The sequence below is a fragment of the Vipera ursinii genome (genome assembly GCF_947247035.1).
Source record: "Vipera ursinii genome assembly, chromosome: Z".
Taxonomy (NCBI): Eukaryota; Metazoa; Chordata; class Lepidosauria; order Squamata; family Viperidae; genus Vipera; species Vipera ursinii.
In genome coordinates this window covers 119,410,053-119,423,160 of record NC_139517.1, presented here as the reverse complement: position 1 = coordinate 119,423,160, position 13,108 = coordinate 119,410,053, and the positions used below count along the sequence as shown (strand labels likewise).

The window sequence follows — 13,108 nt, the reverse complement described above, 5'->3', positions numbered from 1 at the left end:
CGGGTAAACATTCGGACGACTTATTCCAGAACCTTCCGGAACTTTTGAGGCCGTGACGAAATTACTCGGCGGGTGCCTCCCTCCCTTTCCCGGAAGCGGGTTACATAGAGATGCGTAGCGCAGAGTGACTCGCCCCCATGACTTCAGGGGAATTTCCTGATCCGAAGCCACTCTTGCTTTCCCCTCCCTCTTTCTTTGTTGCCGTTTTCCCCAGCCATCCCGAGGAGGAAGCGAGAGCCGCTCTTCCCAAGCCGGGGAGAAATCCCAGATTTGCTCACAGCTGGGACCGAGGAACAAGTTCCGGCTCAAGAGCGGTGGGCGTCTTTCTAATTCAGCCCCTCCTTTCGGTGGCGGGTGGAATCCTAGGGGTAGAGCGAGGCAGCAGCCCTCCTCGTTCCTGATAGGCCTAAGCCGAGATAGGACGAGGAGGAAGGTTCAAGCATGGCCTCCCCCGTTATCCGCATCTCCCCGGCCCGGTCTTCTCAGTTGACCTCGCAGCTTAGCCGCGGCTCGAGATTCACAAGGGCGCGTCAGGCGGGAATAAACGCTTCGGGCCCTCTCTTTTCGGGACTTTCCCCGGAAAGGGGTGGGAACTCTTGTCCCGGAAGTCCGCAGCTATATATACCCCTCTTCAGATTTTTTTTTCTTCCCCTCCTCGCTCTATAAACGCAGGGCGATAAAAGACGGGGGTTCTTCCGCTGCCTACGCGTGACGCACTTCCTATTCACGGCCTTGCCAGAAGCTGTGGACGTGCTGCTGTTGCTTCTGCTGCTGCTGCTTCCAAAGCGGGAAGGCTAGCGAGCTCCGAGAGGAGAGCGGAGGGCGGCTGTCGCTGCTCGCGAAGGGGGAACCAGGAGCGAGCGGGTGAGCGCGGAGGCGGGAAAAGCAGTTACGGATCACCAACAATTTAGCGCGCGGGGGGGGGAGGGGCGGGGAGGAACACCACCGCCAGTGGAAAATTTGGGGTCTCTCAGCATCGGGTTTTGCGTTCCCCTCCCCACCCCGCCCTTTTCCCTTTGGCTCGTGCTCTCTCCTGATTGGCCAAAGCGCGCCCCGCGCCGGGGAAAAGAGGGGAGTGGTCGCCTGCAAACACTGGGTGGGTAGATTAATGACGTCCCACCCAGTTCCCTGCTTGCCTTCGGTAGGGAAACTCGGAGGCGGCCGGCCCTTGCCTTCTTCGTCTTGGATGCTGCCGGGTCCTTTTTCTCGCCGATATCTCTCCCCTTCTCCGCGGCGTTCGTTACCTTTTTGCCTCAGAGGCTAAGTGGGCAAAAAACAGGGGCACCACAGAAGCACAAAAGGGGCCTGCCAGCAGGTTGCGGGTGTGTGTGGGGTCCGCCAAGGGCAGAGTTTTACAACCATGGCACCTTTAAGGTGGGTGGGCTTCGACTCGAGAATTCTCCAGGCCAACATGTGGTGGGAAATTCTGGGATTAAAGTTCGCCCATCTTAAAGATGCCAAGGTTGAAAAACACTGACTTGGAAGATTAGGATGGATTGGCAAAGGATGGGCATGAAGAATAATTAAAATGCCAGTATAACGACCTATGGTGAATTATTTAGAAATATATAATTTATTTAACAACCAGTTACTAATAAATGGTGGAGCATTTGCTGGCTGGAAAATGCTAGGAGTTGAAGTCCACACGTCTTAAAAGATGCATAGGTTGCAAAATATTGCTCTAGTCTAGAGCTTCAAAAATCATCCTTTATAAATGTGTTATTAAGGGAACTAGGGTGCTGCAACCAAAAAGGTGTTTCAAGGGAAAATAATACATGCCTTAGTATTCCTGCTTGGAGTAAGAGATACTTTTTATTTCAACTGCGTTGTTAGTGGAAAGTTTATAGTGGCACAGTTTATTTGTATGCCACAGGCTGCTGATCTGAATAGCACAACAAGGATTCAGTGCTGTCTCAACAAGATAATGTGATGGTGTGTGGAATTTATTGCTGATAGCAGTGTTTCTGTTTTGTGCATTGCCCAATGAAGTGGGGGAAGGGCACTTTCTATCTTTTTTTGTTCTTCACTGTAAAAATTTCTATTGTTATAAGAAGGCTTACAGTCAGAAACACTTTGTCTCTTATGAATTGAACCATCATAATATCATTTTTCCCCAAAGCAGTATATGGTTTTAGCTGAAATGAGAATTAATTTTTGCCTCAGATTTCTTATACATCATGCACATAATTATTAAAAGTAACATTATTTGTCTTTTAAAATTTCAGTGATAGAAATTGAAAGAATAGCTGGCCATTAAAATTTCCTCGAGGAAGGAAACATTTTGTAAACAAGATTTAAAGAGTTTTAATGCTAGGTGTTTGTTTTATAGGTAATTAACATATTTCACATAACACTGCCATTTTTTTAGTAAATAATTTGGAAGAAAAAAAATTCAGATAGTCCTTGACGTACAGCCACAATTAAGCCAAACATTTCTGTTGCTAAGTGAAACATTTGTTAAGTAGATTTTGCCCCATTTTACTACTTTACTTGCAACAGTTGTTAAATGAATCAATGCAGTTGTTAAATTAGTAACATGGTTGTTAAATGAATCTGCCTTTCCCATTGACTTTGCTTTGTCAGATTGTTGCAGAAGAGGATCATGTGACCCCAGGACATTGTACGCATATAAGTATATATGAGTTAGTTTCCAAATGTCTTAATTTTGATCATATGATGGGGATGCTGCAATGATCGTAAGTGAAAAATGATTGTCACTTTTTTAGTACCATTGTAACTTTGGTCACTAAATGAACTGTTGTAAGTCAAGGACTACTTGTATAAGTACTTAAAAGAGTCTTCCTGTGTATTAAAAAAACACATCCATCACTATTCAGTCTAATAATTCTTGACAGTAACTGTTCTAAATAATACTTTGTTTAGTACCTACATAAAGTTGCTGAATGATGTCATTTGTCCACATGGAATGAAATATGCTGATGATATTCAGCATATTTGTCTAACTTTGCCTTGGGCTACTCAGATAATCCCATCAAGTTCTTCTCTGTGTCTGGATATGCTGTAAGGACCTGCATAGAGAAAAATGTGCTTCAACTCAGCCCTAGTGAGTCCAGGTAGCTGTGGGGATTTTTAGCTCTCCTGTACCTGGAATTAGAGATTTTTCACCTTTGCTTCTGGAGAGGTTTGCAGTCCCCCACTCAGAACCAGTGCACACATTATGGAGCCTCCTGGGTTCCCAGTTCCAGCTCAAGGAGTAAAAGACATTTGTGGTCAGGCAGGCCTTTGCACAACTCTGTCTTGTGCTCTAATTGTGCTTGTTCCTGGTGATGTTAATCACCTCTCATTTTGGATAGTGCTTTATATAGGTTGCTATTGAAGACTGAAAGCCACATGGTTGAGGGGTGTTCTTTGAAGCTTTTTCTCTTTGCAGTTGTTACTAATATCTTCATGGTTTACAAACTTTGTGCATTCATCGTGATTGATATCTCATAGTGAAGGTATTCATGGTAGAAAAAGTTAGTATGAAATTCTAGATTTTGAAGTTTCTTTCTGCTAACTAAAGAAGTTTTGGTCAATCAAAATCTTTTTATTTAAGAAGATATAATTACCTTTTATAGTAGGGATATATATCTTCTCCCATGCTGTTCTGGAAAAAAAAGTAATCTCTTGCAGATTGAATTTCCAAAAGGGTACGGAAGGCACAACCAATACAATAGAACTGGCAGAAGCAATAGAATTTTCAAAACTAGATATTTGTATAATTATTAATAATCTATGCTCTGAAGCAACCTTATATTCATATCTCCTTTGCTTTTGGTCATGTAACTTCTGAAACAGTGAATCATGTCTGATTTTGATGAAATAGAAGTAAATAACAATTTGTGCAACAGTCATTCATTTGCATTGCTGTGTTGCTTCTTCCCCTACAGCTGCTACTATTTTTTTTAGTACGTCATGCTTCCAGATGTCCATATATATTTTGTGTAGAATACTGTCCTCTAGCCATTCTTTACCATCATTTTGCTTTTTAATTCCTTCTATTTCCTGGCTCCCCTCTTTTATTTGCCAAATAGATAGATAAGATAGATAACCTTTATTGTCATTTTTTTACTGTGGGCACAATGGCATACATTAAAAATAAAATTTAGTTGCTTGCTCTCAAAGTTCTTTATATTTTTTAGCCTTGAATTTTCCTTTCTGACAATAGAACACACACACACACACACACACACACACACACCCTTCTTATTTCTGTTGCTATCAGTTATACTGATCAGATTTGGACCATCTGGAGGCCACCACGTTGCCAACTTCTGATATAATACTAGGGACTTACTTAATACAGTGTTTTAATTAGCAATGGCTCCTAATATGTAATCATTATTGAAAGATGTTTGTGAACAGCTGATTTCAATGAAACTAGATTGCCTATCTAGTTTCATTGAAATCAGCTGTTCAGATCTTTCAAAAGATGGTGTTGTAATTAGAAAAACTTATTTATGCTGTCTTTAGCATAGTTTCCAAGTAATATCAGAAGAATGTTTATGCATTGAGCCTTTCCAAGATAAATACTATTCAAGCACATCACTATTTACAAGGGTTATTTAAATGGTACAATGCATTGCTTGATATAAGGTGTCACCTAATTAACCTTGGCTGACCTCAAAAGGTTTAGCTGGGTTAGACCTGCTATTTGTTAGTGATTTATACGGATTTATTTATCAGTTATCTATTCCAATATTAATACTTGCTTGAAGCAATAATCATACAAGTCTGCAAGCTAAATTTAGGTATTGGGGAAAAATGCTGGAAGCTTAAAATTAATTTCATATTGCTGTCAAGAGAACTACATGCCACGTTCCTAATCTAATCAAATGTTAAGTTTGACTTGGATACCTGTATTTTTATATAAAAAGGTAAAGGTTCCCCCGCACATATGTGCTAGTCGTTTCCGACTCTAGGGGCCGGTGCTCATCTCCGTTTCAAAGCTGAAAGCCAGCGCTTGTATGAGGACGTCTCTGTGGTCATGTGGCCGGCATGACTAGACGCCAAAGGCGCACGGAACGCTGTTACCTTCCCACCATAGGTAAAGGTAAAGGTTCCCCCGCACATGCGTGCTAGTCGTTTCCAACTCTAGGGGCCGGTGCTCATCTACGTTTCAAAGCCGAAGAGCCAGCGCTTGTCCGAGGACGTCTCCGTGGTCGTGTGGCCGGCATGACTAGACGCCAAAGGCGCACGGAACGCTGTTACCTTCCCACCGTAGCGGTCCCTATTTTTCTACTTGCATTTTTACGTGCTTTCGAACTGCTAGGTTGGCAGAAGCTGGGACGAGTAACAGGCGCTCACTCTGTTACGCGGCACTCGGGATTCGACCCGCCAAACTGCCGACCTTCTGATCGACAAGCTCAGCGTCCTAACCCACTGAGCCACCGTGTCCACCATAGTGGTCCCTATTTTTCTACTTGCATTTTTACGTGCTTTCGAACTGCTAGGTTGGCAGAAGCTGGGACGAATAACAGGCACTCACTCTGTTACGCGGCACTCGGGATTCGACCCGCCAAACTGCCGACCTTCTGATCGACAAGCTCAGCGTCGTAACCCACTGAGCCACCGCATCCCTGTATTTTTATATAGTTACTAGTTATTTGATAAGTAATTAGATTTTGAATGGATGCATTTGGATAAATCACAACATCATTTCCTGTAGTATGCTTTTTGTTTTTTATGAACCAATCTTACATTTCTTTTCTGAGTAAAAGAAGGGATTTGAGTATCTTTTCTTACGTTTATGGGAGCTTGTAGCATAGCCTGTTGGCCACATTCCTGCTGTTTTCCTACCCTAATTTTTATGCAAATAAAATAGGTTTTTACCTTCTGCACTTGCTGGAAGACATGAGGGAAGGTGTTCTCTGACAGCAAAGTAATATCAGGAATTCTCCAGCTGATCTTTCCCTCATAAAACGAGGGATGACACTGCCCCTCCCCGAATAATTAGGGGTATTACAGGATTGTCCACACATTTTAAGTGTTTGGTGGCCTTTCTGCATAACCCAAACCCAGTTCCAAATTAGCCACATCACTTGGAAATGATGTGATTATAAGCTTTTAGAATGTCTCAGCACTAGAAAGGAGGCAGGCAAGCCATTTCTGAAAAACCTGCACAGAAAACTGCAGGGATTAATCCATTCAGTCACCACGAAATGGGGAATTCCCCCTCCCTCACAAAAGGAGTGGTTGCTTTCAGGCCGTGCATATTCAGTGTGCAACCTTTAAGGATGTGTTTGATGGTGCTTTCCCCAGAATTATTTTTGTTTAAGCCAGTTTGTTTTTCTTTTACTCCCCATCTCTTTTCTTTCTCTACTGCAGTGGTTAGTTGGCAACAATAATACATTCTTCCTTTGCTCTCAGGCTTTCTAGTGAAAATAGAGAATGTGGGAATATTCCTGAGATAGGTATGTAGAGCCACAGGAGGACGAGAACCCATAGAATCTCCTTCTAACTTTCCATATTCAAAATGCTTCTGCAAATAGATTTTTAAATCCTGATGCCTACACATAATATTCTCCTGTACCTCCTGAGCAATAAAACTCAATTCTAATCCAACAGCAAAGTTTCTCCAACATAGTTTGTTTTAAGAATAGTTGTTTTAAGCTGTTGGATGGAATTTTAAAATTCTATTCTTTTAAATTTTGTCTTCATTATATGTAACTTTTATGTCAGTATTGCTGCATACCACCGTCCTCTCTTTCACTCCATAGTTTTCATTAGTTTAAGCATTTATGGTATTCTTAATTTGTTAAGGTGCCATAATATTTTAATATCAAATAATTTCCCACAAGAACTAGATAAAAACTGACTTAAAAGGACAATACATTTAATTCTTTGCTGTTTTATTACTTATTACATGGCATGGGTCCGGAATACCTCGGGGACCACCTGCTGCCGGCGTCAACTCCCCTCCGCCCTGTGCGTTCCCACAGAGAGGGCCTCCTCAGGGTGCCTCCGGTCAGAGAATGCCGACTGGTGGCCCCCAGGGGGAGGGCCTTCTCTGTGGGCGCCCCGGCTCTGTGGAATCAACTGCCGGTTGAGCTCCGGATGGCACCGGATCTCCGCTCCTTCCGGCGCGGGTTAAAGACCCACTTATTCGAACAAGCTGGCCTGGCCTGATGGGGAGTTAATTTAGGGTTTTAAATATTTGTATATTTTGTTGTTTTATTTTGGGCATTAATTTAATTCTATTTTAACTTTTGTATTTTTGTATTTTTATTATATGCCCTGTTCACCGCCCTGAGTCCTTCGGGAGAAGGGCGGTATAAAAATTTAATAAAACATAAACATTAATTTATTAAATTTTTATCCTGCTTTTATTACTTTATAAGTAACTCAAGTCAGTGAACATACCTAATAATCCTTATTACTATTTTCCCCACAACAACCTTGATATAAAAATCTTTGTTGGGATAAAAAATATTTCAGATGTATTGCAAGATGGTTTGTTTGGTTTAGCCAACCCAATTTTTTTGGCAGAAGTTAAGACTCGGACACTATCTTACCTGATTAAAAACTTGATTAAAAACAGTTTTGTTATTCAAAAATATGCTGATTATTTTGTCATGTAGACCAGGAGTTCCCAACACCCGGGAACCGACCCACCAGCGACTGGTCTGCGCATGCGAGCGAAGCCCTGTCTATGCATGCACATGCTCCAGGCAGTGCAGGAAACCATCCCCCCCCCAAAAAAAATCTGTGGAAGAACCACCCTCCATAGAAACCAGTACAAGGCTCTTTTCCTACAATGATTTTTTTTTTGGCAGTGATTTAACAATCCATATTTTCATAGTGTGCATCATACCTTTTAAGAGAAATATGTGTTTTTATATTGAAATGAAGTCTTGATTTTACAGGATTCTTATCCAACCACAATAAAACATGGTGGATTATTATGAAGTCCTAGGAGTGCATAAGCATGCCTCACAGGAAGACATCAAAAAAGCGTAAGTACCGATTTTTAAAGCTATGGCAGGTTATATTATATTCCTTGCGTTAGCCATTTTTTGAGGGAGGCTTTAAGCCACATAAAATGGGGTGTCTATAAACAGTCTTCCCATGCTTCCTTTACTAACGCTTGGGGTGCTTATTTATATGTTTACCTAGAATTAAATCTTATAGTTGAAATTATGCTTGGTCACTCAGCCAGATATTTATTAACTGCAAAAGACTGTTTGAAGCAGAAGTTTTTTAAAACATACAAATGAATGTGGCTACAGAAAAAAATTATACGTCAGGAACTTACAGTAGGAATAAACATCGATCTTACAAAAATTACTCCCTAGAATTGGGACAAGTTTATTGATTACTTGGCTGTGACTTCTAAATTAAGAAATTGATGGGTAATACTAATTTCCTAATCCTATGATTCAGTTGTAGATTGATAAAATAGGATAAATAGTTAATAGTACAATTCTTATAGTATGGCACTATCTAGAACTGCAGAGTATGGATGAGATTTTAATTAAACAACTTAATAATTAAGGTTTTGTACTTTTTCACATATTCTGTTTATGGGATTTAGAACCCCTGTGAACTTCCTCTACCGTCTTTGTCCCCTGTTTCCTTCTATTGTGCAGTGCAGCTCATCCAGATGTTTTATTCTTCTTAGAATAGTTCTTGCAAAATGCCACAATGGGTCAAGATAAATCTCTCAAGTTTGAGCAATCCATTAGGAGCAAATTATTATATTTATCATGCATTAGGAAATTAACATTGGCAATTAGTATCTCTTAACAGTTTAAAATGTTAAAAATTCTTAGTTCATCAGGCTAGCTTATGCTTTTGTTATTTTTTATGCAGTGTTGTTTTTGAACAAAGTATCTTTGGTTTTCATTTCAGATACCGTAAACTAGCATTAAAATGGCATCCTGACAAAAATCCAGATAATAAAGAGGAAGCTGAGAGACAATTCAAGCAAGTTGCTGAAGCTTATGAAGTGCTGTCAGATAGTAAGTAATAATATGAAAGAATTCCACATCCTTGTGGCAGTTAGAACATGCCTAAAACTATTTAATACATATTTAGTCTCAGAATGTCAAAGAAATTCTGTAACACTGGACTGGGTAGAAATGTTCTCCTCCTCTGGACTTTCCTTGAGAAAACAGAGATGTGCTGCACTGGATAATTGTACGCAGCAGCTGTGCAGAAGGAAGGGAAGGAGGTTGCTGGTAAAATGGAGAGCAGGTGGAGTATTTAAGGGAAAGATAATTTATATCATTTCAGTAATCGGTTTCAGTTTGTATTTAAATACAAGTAGTTCTTGACTTATAACAGTTCATTTAGTAACCATTCAAAGTTACAGTGGCACCGAAAAATGTGACTTATGACCATTTTTTCACAGTTACGATCTTTGCAGCATCCCCATAATCATATAATCAGAATTCAAATGCTTGGCAATCGGGTCATATTTATGACTTGCTGTGTCCCAAGGTCATGTGATCCCCTTTTGTGACATTCTGACAAGCAATGGGGGAAGCCAGATTCACTTAACAACTGGGTTGCTAACTTATCAATTGCTGTGATTCACTTAACTGTGGCGAATAAAATGGGGCAGACATTTTGAGCTCAATTGTGGTTGTAAGTTGAGAACTACCTGCAGTGTAAATTATATAAATTAGGCCAAGAGGACAGCTCGATCTAATTATACTCTCCCTTCCCACCAATATGTCACTTGAGATTTTTGGCAAATGTTTTGTTCTTTGTCATATGTTAGGGCAGCGATTCCCAAACTTTTCTATGCCCCGCATCCCTAGAATGCTTCTGATATATTCTCGCACCCCTTAAAAAAGTTTGAAAGAAAGGCAACAATTTATGCATATACACTGTAATTTTGAAGCTTCTAAAGTTTTTGCACCCCGTGGAATATCGTCTTGCACCCCCAGGGGGTGTGAGCACCCCCTGTTGGGAACCCTGGGGCTACGGTTTCCCAAAGTATAATCTCCTTTGGTGTGAGGTGCAGACAGAGCAAGAGAAGGTGTGAAGAACCTTTTAGTTGTACCTTGTTGCAATAAATCTATGTTTCCCGAAGTTTCGTTGTATCCTTTTCATATCATTTTGCTGTTTGGATTTTTAGGGGAGAGGTATAAACTAAGATTGCAGGTAGTCCTTGATTAATGATGGTAACTGGGACTAGAATTTCTATCGCTAAGCAACATAGTTGTACAATGTGACTTTATGTGACTATGCCACTTCCATATGGAAGTTCTGGCAGTCCCAAACAAATCACTGCAGGTTGTTAAGCGAGCACCTGATATGACCATGACTTCTGACTTCCTGCAGTCTTTTCCATTGACTTTGCTTGTGGGAAAATGATAGGAAAGATTGCAAATGGTGAGCATGGGACTGCAGGATGCTGTGTCAGATAGAATGTCAAGGTCTGGTCATAAGTGCCATATTGTTCCATTGTAAGTTCGAACGATGCACTAAAAATAGAATAATAGAACAGAATAATATCTTTATTGTCACTCTGAATATACACTAATTGGCATTCCGTAAAATGAGATTTTGTTGCATACAGCTCTGAAAGGGTCATCACCTCCAATGTACACTACATAAATATGACAAAAATAAGCGAATAAATGCAAAATTATGCATATGCCCGCATATGTTATATGACACAGAGGAACAACAGTCTAGTTCGAGTTATGTATACATGTGCATAGCAAGGAAAATGAATCTTGCAAGTTTACCAGACGGATGACATAAGGAACAAAGCCATAAAGTGCGTGTTTGGGGTCTCTAACAATACTTTGAGCTCTAAGTACACAGCGCTTATAAGCAACATCCTGAATATCAGGGAGCAAGCTTCTTATGATCTCTGTGTGGACTTTCTATCTGAGGCACTGCTGCCACCAAACCAGACAGTGATGCAGTTTGTTGAAATGCTTTCAATTGTGCCTCTGTAAAAAGTGGCCAGGACATAAGGAGAAAGATGTGCTCTCTTCATCCGATGCAGGAAATGCAGATGCTGGTTTGCACACTTCACTAAGGATGAGGTGTGGAGAGACCAATTCAGATGGTTAGTTATCTGCACACCCCAGATACTTAATACTGTTGACCACCTCTACAGCTGCATTCTTGATAGTGGAGTATCACTATGCCGGCTCTTTCTAAAATTCTAAAAGGGGTAAAGACAAGAGATTTAGAAACTTCTGTCATATTGTTAATCTATAGGTCCTGAAGAAATGGTAGTGTGTGGTTGTGAGATTTAGGAAACCCTCCCTCAGCCTGCCATACATTTTGCTAACTTTTGACTGAATTTAAGAAGAAATAGTATTTTGGTGCATAACCAAGAATCAAATTATTTATTCAGAGAAAGATATCAGTTTTGTTAGATATTTCATCCTACTTAAGAATTATATCTTGATGTCATTATGAAGGAAATTCTAATACATTCCCTAATAGCTTTTTCATAATTTTCAGACTTATGGCAAATACCAGAAACTGATTTTAAAAAAGTATTCAAAGAAGAGACTGCCTTGTCTTCTCTTTTTCCTTTGTATCCTCAACCTGGTCTTTTAAAAGTCAGGGAAGGTTGCAGAATAGGATTGCTATGCTTGGAGGTGTTTAGAGGGGAATCCATAGAACAGAGCAAACATGAGATCATCAAAATAGTTTATGTTGGATTTATACTTCCTCTTCTTTGCAGCTAAAAAGCGGGATATCTATGATAAGTATGGAAAAGAAGGGTTAAATCCAGGTGGAGGTACGTAAGGATTTAATTCTGCTGCTCCTATTTTTTTTTAATGTAAATGTGAAACCACTTATAGCTTTGATAATTAGAAAGGATAAGATACAGAAAGAGTGAGAGGATAAAATAACTAAGATAATTGCAATAAAGAAAATTAGAATCTGCTTCTTTATATCTTTTCTTCCTTTTCTCTTTTTTCTTTTATCACTTTTTAAATTTTGTATTGTTTTTAATGTGTAAAAATTCTTCAATAAAATTAATTTTAAATAGTAAATGTTTGTGGAACAGACAGTCTATCAATGGATTTTAATAGATGTGTGTACTGATTTGCATAGGGCAAATCTACTCCAACTATGGCTACATCTAATTAAAATCCTTACATCCTATCTCTAATCTGGGAAGGGTTTTGAGAAAGAAAAATAAGAAATCACATGCTATGCTGCATTTGATAAAATGACAAAAATTCAAGAAATAAAATTATTAACATTTGTTATTAAAATGGTGCTCTTACTAAATTATATAAGGAATGTTTTAATATTCTGGAAAATGGAATATTGAATACTTTTTTTATAGGTGGAAGTCATTTTGACAGTCCATTTGAATATGGTTTTACATTCCGGAATCCTGAGGATGTCTTCAGGGAGTTCTTTGGTGGAAGAGATCCATTTTCTTTTGATTTCTTTGGTGAGTACTTTTAAACTAAATCTGAGTGTGTCAAATATTGAAATTTTCACTTTCCCCCCTACTTTTAAGAATTCTCATACTTGCTTCTTCTAATCATCTGGTTTTCCATGTACGTTGGCAAAAAGATACTCTCAGTATGTTCAAAATCTGATTTGGTTTCTTTGGATACTTCGGAGTGCTGAAGATTTGTACAATAAACTCTGGCCTATATCTGTATAATCCTTAAATATTTCAGAATTAATTTCTTTTGATGGTGTCCTTGAAATTAATTAATTCATAGAATCACAATCCTGAAAAGGACCTTGGAGATCTTTTAGTCTCAATACCCAGGATAGGAAACCACATATCCTGAATAAATAGTTATCCTATTTTTCTTGATAATTGCCATAACTTCAGGAGGCAAGCTGTTTCATTACTTAAATAGCTCCCATTTTTTAATAGTTGTATAGATATATTTTAAGATTTTAGATGCACATTCCAATGCCTTCCAATGCAGATGAAATTAGAATGAGTTCAACTTTTTCATTCAGTTTGAAATGAATAGCAAATCACCTCCTGCATTCTCCCTTTATATTGGTGCAGTAGCCAAGAGGTGAAGGCGCTGGCCTCCTACTCAGAAGGTTGAGAATTAATCCTAGGCTGCGACAGATATTTCTCTTATCAGAAAATATCTGCTGGGAACTCCACATAGGTGTCAGGAAGGGCATCCAGCCAGTAAACTCT

The 13,108-nt window shown here is 39.5% G+C and overlaps 1 protein-coding gene across 6 annotated transcripts in view; it reads left to right on the top strand.

Moving 5' to 3' along the window:
- Positions 1 to 154: 154 nt before the first annotated feature.
- Positions 155 to 13,108, top strand: part of DNAJB6 (DnaJ heat shock protein family (Hsp40) member B6) — a 62,401-nt gene continuing 49,447 nt past the window's right edge. For 2 of the 6 annotated variants that reach the window (XM_083376720.1, XM_083376718.1), the window contains exons 1-5: positions 653 to 864; positions 7,866 to 7,955; positions 8,851 to 8,960; positions 11,660 to 11,716; positions 12,275 to 12,385. In XM_083376720.1, coding sequence (XP_083232846.1) covers positions 7,891 to 7,955; positions 8,851 to 8,960; positions 11,660 to 11,716; positions 12,275 to 12,385 — 343 coding nt within the window. In that variant the 5' untranslated portion in view covers positions 653 to 864; positions 7,866 to 7,890. Of the gene's footprint in view, positions 315 to 647; positions 865 to 7,865; positions 7,956 to 8,850; positions 8,961 to 11,659; positions 11,717 to 12,274; positions 12,386 to 13,108 lie in introns of those variants that run through there. The other 4 variants (XM_083376719.1, XM_083376723.1, XM_083376722.1 and 1 more) reach the window with 4 other exon arrangements.